Genomic DNA, 12459 nt, shown 5'->3' with positions numbered 1-12459 from the left:
ATAACTGTTTCAAGAAAGTCCGCACTATCTCGGAGATAGCAGGTCCAATTGTTACAGTTTGATCAGGGAAATCTTTGTTCAAGACCCACTTTTCCGGTTCAGTTCTCAAAGCTTATTTTGGAATCTTGCTTGGTTTTGAACTCTTGGTTGCAAAGCAGTGCCTGTTAACATGAATTATTGCGATGCCAGTACAAGTTGGGACTCAAACGCATAAGCCTACACAATAAAATAACAATACGAGGCCCACACTATTCATTGGATAAAAACGAGCAAATGCCAAACTTAGAATTGAAGAAATTGTGCAATTTCCATTTCAGTTTTTTAATTTTCTTTGTAATGGTTTTTGTATATGTCGTCTAGATCCTCTTTAGGGGCTTCACTGGCTTATAATTTTAATATTTTTTGAGGTTTTAAAAATTAGTGCCGATGATAGTGAATTAGGGTTGTTCATACTTAATTCCTGTTATTGAATGCCATTTAAGGTTTGTTGACCAACTAGGATCAATGTTGTTCAGTTATGGCTAAAAGATGATACCTTAGGATCATTTAGGCCCAACAATAAGAAATTAGGGTAGTTGATACTCATTTATCATGATTAATGAGTGATTGAATAACTAATTAATTAAGAGTAACTTAGTAAACAACTAATGTCACACCCCGACTTACGGCCTAGGTGTGTGACCAACAATTGATACCTGTTTTGTAAATGTATCAAAGTTTAGCAGAAGTCTTTAAAAAGTATTAATATTTTGAAATATTAATTTATTTATAAAGCCTTATTTATAATAAAATATTAATATATCTTTTAAAACATTTTATTAATAAATCTTTATTTTGTTATAATATTTAATTTATTTAAAAAAAACTTTTCAGATAATAAATATCCTCGTTTGATTTTATAAATCATATTGTTTATAATCTTTTTAATAATTAAAACAATTAGTCATCTCTACCTTGCGAACATCCACTTCATGAATGGCTCTAATTCTTGATACTTTACTTTTCCTGAAATGTTAGAAAATACGTCAGCTATATGCTGGTGAATACGCTGACGCTAAATATATTTTCTTTTACTTTGTTACCCCTCGAGGTTTACGCAAGCCTCGACCCATCTTGGCTTAGGAATAACAAAGTTATAATACTATTTACAAACTCAAGTCTCTACCTAAGTACCCTAGTAAACACTGCAGCGTTCAACTTAGTTAAGTACCGTTCGTATCCACATGGTCGTGCTCCCCGCAAGAAAGCGTACTACGACCAGGTGTGGTGCGATGCGCACACCGCGTACTACCACATATGTAAGGATCCAGACAAACGTACACGACAGCCTGAGGGATAGGATCTTACTTTTGTTTATAAATGTTTTAGAGACACGTAGTCTCATGTAAATCCTTTTCACATAACATGTTTGACTCGTTTGAAAACAAGTTTAAAAGTTTGGGGCGTATTCACCTTTTCGATTTGGATCGGCTTCAATACACCGTCCGAGGGTCTTTCCCTCTTCTTTGTTATCTCGCACCTATAGTACGAGTATAACTTTTTGTTAGTCGGATATACAATCCGGCTTAAGACCTCTAGTCTCTTTTGTAACATCTTAACCTCGATTTTAATTTCTTTATGAACCTTTAGTTCAAAACATATTTTCTTTATTTTAAACCTTTAGTTTAAAATATCATTTCTTTTCTTTTCTTTTACAAGTTAAAACTCCTAGTTTAACTTATTTTTCTTTTTCTTAATCTTTACGTTTCTTCTTCATTAAGAAACGTATACTTTTCTTTTCTTATTACTTAAGAATAATAACTTAAATAATATTATTAACTATAACTATTTTCTACTTTATCTTTTCATTTTTCTTTTATAATATGTTTGAGCCTATAGTCCAAATCATATATCTCTTATCCTTTAGTTCGATATGTTTTCCTTTCTAAAATCTACGTTTCCAAAATGTATACTTCTATATATATATATATATATATACTAGTTTGAGACCCGTGTATTACATGGGCAGTTAATGAAAATTTTAATATTTAAATATTAAGCAAAATACAATCAAGAACACAGTTGTCATATATTGTTAATATAATTACAAATTACATTAAAATTACAAGAATTATAAAAAAAACATTACACAAGTATTTTATAAATAAGAAAAAATTTCCTTGTACACAACATTTGTTGTTGTATTGGTCAAATTACCTTGTTTATCAAGAATCATAACCTTTAGCCCACTCCTGCTTGTAACTCTTGACAAGGTGACATATAGTTGTCCATGTGAGAACACGGGTTCTTTTAAGTACGTACAAACCTACCCTTGATAACGATTGACCTTGGCTTTTGTTTATCGTCAGCGCGAAACATACTGCAAGAGGAAATTGTCGTCTTTGAAACTTGTAGGCTATTTTGTTGTCTGATGGAGTCAGTGGCGATCTATGAATCAAAACTCTATGACCAATGTTAGTTCCAGAAATAATTTTGGCTTCAACTACACGAGTACCTAAAGATATAATCTGTAGTCGAGTACCATTACATAAGCCTTCTTTCTAGTTAAGAATGAGTTTCTATCAAAAAAACATCTTTATTTTTGGTTAAAATGAGTTTCTAATATGAAAAAAAACCCAATTTTATTAGAAATATTACAATATTATGAAATATAGTATTGATTATTTGAAATAGTAAATAAGGAAAATCGGTTGTTATATAAATTAATTTAAAAAAGTAAAGATATCTTTCATATAAAACTCTAAGTTAATTAATATTACACATTTTTTTGACCCAAAAATTTTAGTTGTATTTGTAGATTAGTTGAAACCCAAATCAACAAATACGTTGAATCTGTTGATAGGAAATTATTTCGAAAAAAAATTGAAGAGTTAAAATTGAGATTTTTAACTTTATTGACAGATAGAAGTAAATACATTGATTAAGAGTTAAAATTGGGATTATTGGTATTTGTAGATTAGTTGAACCCCAAATCAACAAATACATTGAATTAGTCAAATTTTGTGACTTATTTTTAATTTGTTGAAACCCAAATTTAGAGATATTTTGTTTAATACATTGAATTTTTTAAACTAATATGAAATTGTTTAGTAACAAACAACGTCTAAAAAGTTATTATGAAAAAATTACAAACAAAAAAAATATCTTTTTTTTGTTTAACTTTTTAATTAAAAGTTAACATTATAAAAAAGTTATATTTTTATATTATTTCGTATCAAAATTTGTAACCGCAAAAAAAATATTAGGTGGTAGTTGTACCTGATTAGCACCTTCTTAAAGGCTTCAAGTTCTTGTTGCAACATCCACACCATAGTGCATAGACCTCTAGTAGAACTGTAAAACCAAGTTTAAAACAGTTAAGTCAATAGGCCAAAGATTTATATGTGTAAGTGTAAAACCAAGTTTAAAACAGTTAAATCAATAGGCCAAATTTTAATATGTGTAAATGTAAAACCAAGTATAAACTTACCATTATTTTCAGAATCCAAAACAATCTCTTTAAGGCTCTTTGTAACCACCACCTAAACTGGCTCGACATTAGTTTCGGGGACCTCCTATGACTTGATATGTGGTATTAGCTTTCCATCCTAGAGTAAATATTAATGAGCCGACCTGTTATATCATTTCAATACTAATAATACCAATCAATAGTAACAAAATCGTTAAATATATACCGTAAAGTCATATGCATATATTTCTCTTCATCTCTAATGCTGGCCAAATTTGCCATCAAAACTGGCCATACAAAATTCCTGCAACAAAGTAACCAGCTTTCATAAATCGGGCTTTTTGTAATACACCAGGAGGTCCAGACCAGTTTGATTATCATGTAACATATGCTCAAATCCAGCTCAAGATTCTGCAGATGATACACAATACATATTGTTCAAAAATGGTATCAAAAGTAAAAACAAAAGAAGCTAACAATATAAACATGCTTCCATACTACCATTGCCATACATTTTCATGCCAATGATTTTAACAAAATGGGTTTGAATTCAACCCAAGCTGTTGAAAATAGTTTTGGTCAAAAAACTGAACTTGTAAATTTGTAGGTAGTTTGGGTAGGCTTCATTACAAGTAAATGAACAAAAGAGAGTAAAAAAAATGGAACATCTTAGTAACAACAAAAAAGTTAACAACATTCATAATCAATGGCGTTATTGAACAGAGCATGATGATTATGAATTGCTAACCTCTGCATCTCCAGCCCCACATTTGGTAATCTCCAATTTTTGGTCTTATGTAAATTCATAACACAATAATGATTTAAAAAGGTAGAAAACAACTATATTAGTTAATTCAAACATTACTACAATATTTACCTTCATCCTCTGGAATGTCAGAAGTCCACAAAGCGAGGTTGTCCCTTAGGAGTTGCATAATTAGAGTGGTATCTTTGTATGATTCCTCACTGTGGGAATCAAGCTCAGAGATAGCTTCATCAAACGCTTGTTTTATCAGGTGGCAAGCCCTAAAACATTCAAAGTAAAAACACACTTTAGCTCATGTTTTGTATCAAGATTATAATTGTGATATGCATGTTTGTTATTGTTGAAATGTATATTTAAAGTGTGTATTTATGTGACATATACCCTTAAAAGATGCAACACTTTAACAATATCGTACCACTCAAAAAGCCCATAGTACAACCCTGCAAAATTGAAAATCCAATATCGTATATCATCAAAATCCATCATCTTTTTTACAAATCTAATTAAATGTTGATCAACACCTCCTTGGCATGCAAATCGAGTCACGCCAGTCTTCAAGTCTCGCCGGCACGCACTTCGAGGCGGGTCGTTGGTTCCTCGGGTCAGCGCGTACTTCGAGGCGGGTCGTCGGTTCGTCTCAGGTCGGCACGTAATTCGAGGTAGAATGTCGTGTCGTCGGTATTTTGAGGTATCATCGGTTTAATGGCACATATTACGAGGTAAAATGTCGGAGTTTTATGGTCACGGAAAACGAGGTGGGTCGGTGGCACGTTTATCGAGGTAATGAGATGTTATTTTCTAGAGAGAGAAAGTAATTTAGAGAGAGTGTGTGAATTGGTGTGATGAAAATGAGGGCTTAAGGCTCCTATTTTTAGGCTGAATAACGAACCCATCGCGATACGCGATGGTTGATGAAAAGCCCCTCGCGTATCGCGACCTAGGGTTGATGACTCACCACTAGCTTCGCCACGTGGCAGACACGGTGCCACGTGGTGGCACGTGGCAGGACATGATGCCACCATGTGACACGTGGTGGGACACGTGTCACACTGTCAGACCACGTCATCGAGATACGTGATAACGTTGGTGTTTTGGCTGTCGGTATCGCCACCGCCCATTTTCTTGGGTTTTGTAAACAGGCCCTTCGCGATACGCAATGAGCTTATCTTCTGTGACGTCGCGTATCGCGACCAAACAAGAAACCAGAATTTTTCTCTTTTAGTCCTTAGACTTTGAAATTTGGCATTTTTGGTCTGAAATTTTCGTGATGTTACAACTAAGAAATTATAAACCCTTGAATGGAAGGGGCCTACAACACAGGCAAAAGGAAGAAACATGTGCTAATTTTGTAAACAAGTTTTCTCGTGTTCTTTGCAACCTTGCCCAATATCGACGTTAACGCAGTCTGACTAGCTACAAACCTGTTGTCCCCAAGCTCAATAAAACCAAGATCTAAAACACCCTAAAACCCGCGTCTATTACAAATCTAAAGTCAAAAATAACAAAAGACTTGATTAATACCCGAAATGAAAAATCCAAAAATCCCAAAAGTTTTGTCAACCTCTAATACCAATTGTAGTTTTCCAGATGGATCTCCCAACAATGTTTCTGATCGATCCGTGTTGATAGTGAACGAAAATCACTAACACTCAGATCTCAGCTCGAATCATGTAATACACGTAGAGAGGGAAAGATCTAGCTTAGAGAGAGAAAATGCAAAAGGTTCTTAAATGCATGGGTTAATTGTGTCCCTTTTATAGGGCACTCATACACCTAGGTTCCATATATTTGGGTCCAAATGGGCCTGTCCTTTGGGCTTTACAAGATAATGGCCTAAGGCCCAGTAAAAAATTTAAACAAGAGCTAACAATAATTAATGCATTTAACGAGCTATCAAATACATAAGCCTAACCCAATAAATAGAAAATACGAGGCCCAACACTTTTCTTTGGATAAAAAACGAGCAAATGCCAAATTTAGAATTGGAGAAATTGTGCAATTTCCATTTTCAATTTTGTTAATGTTTTTTTTATTTTGTCGTTTAGATACTTTTTTAAGGGGCTTCGTTGGCTTGTAATTTTAATGATCTTTGACGTTTAAAAAATTAGTCTCGGTGATAGTGAATTAGGGTGTTCATGTTTAATTGTTGTTATTGAGTGTCATTTAAGGTTTGTTGACCAACTAGGATCAATAATTCAATAGTGTTCAATTATGGCAAATGATGATGCCTTAGGATCATTTAGGCCCAACAATAACAAATGGTAGTTGATACTCCTTTATGATTAAGTTAGTCAATAACTAATTATGAATAACTTAGTCAACAACTAATCAATTATAAACCCTAAGGAGTGAAGGAGGCCCTATCGAGAACACCTCCACAAGTCCATCTAGAGGTGCACATCATAACCGGTTAACTGGTTTCTAACCGATTTTGTAACAGGTTAGTAACCGGTCCAGTCCTAACCGGTTACTAACCGATCATAACCGTCGGTTAGTAACCGGTTTGTATATTTGATTTCAAAACCGGTTATTAACCGGTTAACTGGTTTTTTTAAGTATTATTTTATAAAAAACCGGTTATTAACCATTTAACCGGTCCGGCCTAACCGTCAAAACCCCTTCTCCAGCTGGTCAAAACCGGTTACTACCCTAACCGAAAAACCGGTAAAACCAGTTATTGCCCGCCAAAAAAAAACCGGTTAGCAAAAAAGCGGTTATAAGTTAACCGGTTAACCGATTTGTGCACCTCTAAGTCCATCTGGTTGGGTTTTATGTTCACAACTGGATAAGAAGTCGATGTTAATGATTAGTTATGGGTTAAAATTTGAAAAGATGTTCCGATATTTTAGGAACACTACCACAACTCTTTTGAACAGTATTTACAGTGTTAGGTGGAAATGAGTTAACAGATTATGGTTGGGTGATGTTTAAACTTTTAAATACAATGGGTAAAAATTAGAAGGGTGCATTCCCACCCTGGAAAAAAATGTAACGTAGAATAAAACAAACAATAATTGCAACATAAGAACTTAATTTAGTTTCTAAGATTTCTGTTTGTCACCATTGATCCCATGTCCTATTCTAAACGATTCTTGTGTTTCTGAACCTCCGACAGTGGTTGACAAAGTGCACATCTTGTTGACAATGATTTCAGAAATCAGAACCATGAATAAATAAAATAAACAATTTTTTGATGTAAATCATCTTTCGTAAATCAACAAACGGTTCAACCTTATAAAATTTTGGATTTATCACATAGCTTGTTAGATGGAACACATTACACATGTCCCGGCTCGCGACGTGACGGGATGTGTTGGTTCCATGGTGTGCCGGATCGTCATGGCTTAGGCTCTGTTATGTAGGCACCGGACCATCAAATCTAAAAATAACTATTTTTGAAGTGTCATAAATCATACTATTTTATTTTCATGGTCAAAATAGCTATTCTAGACATTTTGCTTTTGAATTATATATTAGCATTGGGTGGTTTAACAAACTGGAGCCGTGAAGGTTCAATTATTATCTTTTTTATACATTTTTTTTATAGGTCAGTATATTAAAAAGTAAATAAAAAATAAAAAAACGGACACTCAAGCGAGTAGCAAGACGCCCAAAATACAAACGTACGAGAACAAAATTAGAAAACAAAAGACAAAATTATAAACTATAACGAGAAATTCACAAAATCAAATTTGCACCACGATCCGCATTCGTCCTTTTACTTCTATGTTTAATTCAACGAAAACAATAATGTCATTCACTAACTTTGTCAACGAGCTCTCCTTGTGTTTGAATATTTTCTCATTTTCGCTATTTGGCCAAATCAACCAAAACATTATCGGCTATATATATATATCTTTTGTATACATGATTAACATGGATTCATATCATTGCCATATATTCTCTTGGTGGCACATGATCTTGCAACTTACTTGACATCATGTAAAAAGTTTGGGCAGTTCAAATTTAAACATCCGAAAGTTTCATATTCGGATATTAAAACGGATATCTGAAAAATAATTAAAATATTTTGATATTTAAAATTTAAAAAAAATAATTCAAAAGTAGGGTTCACAACTCGTAAAGTACGAATTAGAGTCCACGACGCACAAACCTAAAGCCTAAAGTTTAAATAAAGTTATTATTATTTATTGTTTTGATTATTTTAAAAAAATATGTTTGGATCTATATCCGAATTTTTTTACAAATCCTATATCCGAATCTGAAGTTTCGGATATATCAAGTTCGTTTTCGGATTCAAATCTTTTTTCACACCCGTATCAAAAGTTAGATCTAGTCTCTCATTTATGTAAGACAAAGTAATGTCCCAAGCATCTGAAATCATAATCTATTTTATCAAAGAACAAAATGAATAAAAGGAAGGACAACTACGTGTAACACCTCTCTTAACTTGAAAGGATGTTGAGTAGCAAAACCCTAGTTTTAATCAATCTCTTGAAGATGCATTCCAGTTCAACCTCCAAATCTTCCACAGCACTCTCCACAGCCTCCAACCGCTCTATCGCACATCGAACCGCGTGTGCGTCACACTTCTCCCACGGGCTCAGACTATTCATCCTCATAAACTTAGCCTTCACTTGGCCAAACCCATTATTATTCATTGAGTTCCTGGCCTTAGGGTTAGGGTTTGGCATGGACATAAGTAACATAAGCGAATCCAGTAGCGATATTATGGTTTCCCTAACTTCACCCAACACATTTGTTACAACCATCAAGTTATCTACATCATCATCATCATTCCCGTTGCTCGTACTCGTGTTCTTTGTCATTTTAAGCGATTTTAGCCGTTTTAACATCTGTTTCTTCAGATCCTTTCTATGGTGATGATACACCGAAAATTTCTTTTCGGTTGAAGATGTTTCACCGAGAGTGATTCGGTGAAACGTGGATTGGAGGTCTTGGATATGAGTTTTGACGAGAAAGAGTATGTCTTTGGTCCTCCCACAAGAGTCTAGCATCTTCAATGACGACTCGGACACGATTTGGAGACGTGTTTGGCCTTGTTGGTGTCGCGAGAGAGTGGATTTGAGTTGAGGTGAATGGAGCAAGTCGTTTGTGGAATCATGCAAGTCTTTTAGACAGAAGAAGTTCAAGGTTGACATGGTTGATGATGATGATAGGATGTTAAGATACAAATCTTGAACTTGTTTAAGGCTTAGTATGATGCTGATGATTTGAATAGATGGTGTTTTGTGTCATGTATATATAGGAGTTGCTTTAACCTCATATTATGTTGTTTAGAATATAATAATATTGGATATGATTTAAGATATGAAAGGAAGAAGGTACGAAAGTATACGAAAATGGAGACAGCTGGATTGGCTAAGTTTGTCTGCTCGTATATTCATGCACCGATGCACGAGTGCATGTGATATATATCTGTGCACATGTTAAACCATAAATTACGACAGCGGTGGTTTAATTCTATTTCAATTTCCCGTATCTAAGAGTTAGCATGGTTTTTCTTTGTGTTTTAAAGTTTACGTGTAGGAGAGAGAAAAAATTGAATATGTCTAGAACGGATTTATGAGAGGGGAGGAGATCATAAGGAGAGAGGGGGTGCTTTTGAGCTACTTTTGTTGGCGGAGCCACGGTAAAATAGAAATGGCCAAGTCACGTAATGCCGATAGGTAGTGAGGTTCAGTATGGTATGTAATTGTAAGGTTGGTCGTTGTGGTTGGGTAATAAGTTAAAGCGTCACGTCATTGACTCACTGTCACGTAGACAGTGAGCTTTAACTAACATACTCATTAATTAACGTGTTATTGGTTAACAAGCTAGTTATGGTTGGTGATGAAAATTAAAAATAAATAAATAAAAACTGATTGGTTGTTAGTATATTGACAGTAGGTTTTAACCAACCTACTCATTCCATATCGCTAGTTATTGAGTTAACGTTGGCCTTACAACGTTACAACGACGTGGTGTAGCCTGTGTCACCTCAGCTTTAACGCCCCTTTTGCATCCTCACAACAACCAGTTTTATGGTTTCACTAGCTTACTCAATTTAGTTAAGATAATATTTAGGTTGACAAAAAAAAGAAAGAATTAAAAGTAAGTAATAAGAAAGTAATGCGGGTGGCGTTAATTGGTTTAAATGGTGATGCTTTAGATCAAACCTTGTGCCCGCGTACGTACGCCGTTTGCCTCTCTACGCCTGCGCCATCAACTATGACCTAGCTAGCTCATGGATAGAAAATCAAATCAATGCATTTATAAAAGCCACCTAAATTTTATCTGCTGGCTAAGGCTTAGCTCCCGTTTTTAATCGATGACTAAGACTTTGCCTTGTCTTTACACATTTGTTATTTTGATCGGTTGTTTTTGTATTAGTCATGTCCCTGATTGACTATTTTGGTATGTTTATTTTGCCTGAGGCTGAAAGTCAATATTCATTTTGTGAATTTTGTAGGTGAGAGTGTTTATTCCTGTGATTTTCCATTTAGAATATCCAAATACTATATATTCAAGTACGTATATTACTATACTATATTTCTTTCTTAAGTGTATTAAGTAATGGCTAATGCATTGGTTCACTTGGGGTACCCAATCCTCATTTCAAGCTTGTTTAAGAAAATAAAGATGCTAACTTTTCTTAATTGGATCAAAAATAGGGCTAGAAAAAGTGGTTTCTCGTAAGAAGATTAGTGTAAATTCCGGGTGTGATGAGGTTCTTTGGTTGGGTGTTTGGGTTTGTTTGGGAGGTTTTGTTGTTGTGGTGGCGCTTGACGTGTTTGTATTGATTTGTGTAGCTTCTTGCTAGATGTACATAATAATGTTGTTTGTTGGTTGCTCAAAATGATAATAATAATCTTATATTATTCTATTGATCATTAGACGTGGACGCTACAATATGGTATTTGGTATTAAGACTACGTTATTAAACGACTAATAATTAATCTTATATTATAAATTGATTTACAATAATTGGTTTTGTATAATTTGAATCGAACTTTTTATAATACGAATAAGTTGAAATTATCAACTGTTAGTCTCTTACTATCCCTACATCCGTATCCATGTGAAATACGTACGCCACCAACCTGGCTGTTGGATGTTGTATAATAATGCAAACAAATGATGCAACAAATAAATTGGACAAAATAATGTTGATCGAATAATATAAATATAACGTTTAATACATAACTAATTTAAACATTGACACATTATGTTATCTAATATTTATATTAATTATGATTGATACTACATGATTATCCTCGATCTAGTTAAAATAGCTATCAAATTAGAGCCTTTGACCTAGTGATATTAATATATTAACATAATGCTTTGTCTTTCTATACGGTAAGTGTTCAAATCTCGCGGTGACAAAGAAAATTAAAACGTCATTAAAAAATAGCTCCAAATTTGATCATAGTCCGTATTTAAAGTATATAGGCAAATTATGAACTAGAATTTGTTGTGTAATTAATCTTTGTATTAATTTCTGTTTTTTTATATAATACTTCTTTGATTGTTTCTGTTGTTCTATTATAGCGTTTAACTTATTTTTAATGTATATAGTCTGATAAACGTTATTTTATTAATATGAATTACCATTGTTTGTTAGAGCCATTGAAACTTTTTGTGTGAAGGGGAGAAAAAATATAGGCAAACCAAAACTGAAAATGATGGGCGGATTAGGAAATTTGTTAAGAGTTACACTTCTTTAAAGACATGGTCGAGAATAGATATATTGGTGGAAACGTAGGAATAAGATTAGGGATTTTTACGGCATGTACTATAGAGTTGTCTTAGACGCTTGTGTGGCGTCGTCTTAGGGGCTTGTGGCATTTGTGCTTCACCTTCTTTTATTTTCTCTTTGATAATTTATGTGCTACTATTATTCTTTTACCATATGCTTGTTGTTTGATAGCTTACTAATCCTATATCTCGAGTTTCCTTTAGAGCATTCACATCTCACAATTTATATTATTTTTATCTCTAGAATATAAAGACCAATATAGTATATTATTTTTATCTCTAGAATATAAAGAACAATATAGTTTCCCTTTCGAATATACCATTCATCATACTCTTGAAGCATTCACATTCCAACACAAAACTCGTTTTGATCCAAACCCTGTTTTCGACCCTATACAGTTTCATCCCAAACCCGTTTTGACCCGAACTATGTTCCGGCTTAAAACTCGTTCTACCCTAATACCCGTGAACTACCTTAATAAGCTTGGGATAGTTTTTGATAAACACACCATCAATATAAAAT

At 33.8% G+C, this 12459-nt stretch overlaps 1 protein-coding gene across 1 annotated transcript; it reads right to left on the bottom strand.

The window, feature by feature from the left end:
• Positions 1-8451: 8451 nt before the first annotated feature.
• LOC143597434 (uncharacterized) lies at positions 8452-9467 on the bottom strand. Its single transcript, XM_077075943.1, has one exon. It carries the CDS (start codon positions 9335-9337, stop codon positions 8621-8623), a length of 717 nt encoding a protein of 238 aa, XP_076932058.1. The 5' UTR covers positions 9338-9467; the 3' UTR covers positions 8452-8620.
• Between the last annotated feature and the right edge of the window lie 2992 nt (positions 9468-12459).

Source organism: Bidens hawaiensis, unplaced genomic scaffold (genome assembly GCF_021521415.1).
Source record: "Bidens hawaiensis isolate Kalapana, Puna unplaced genomic scaffold, B.hawaiensis_p1.1 tig00001792_1, whole genome shotgun sequence".
NCBI lineage: Eukaryota > Viridiplantae > Streptophyta > Magnoliopsida > Asterales > Asteraceae > Bidens > Bidens hawaiensis.
The sequence above is the reverse complement of the archived record's forward strand: the minus strand, read 5'-3'. Positions and strand labels throughout refer to the sequence as shown.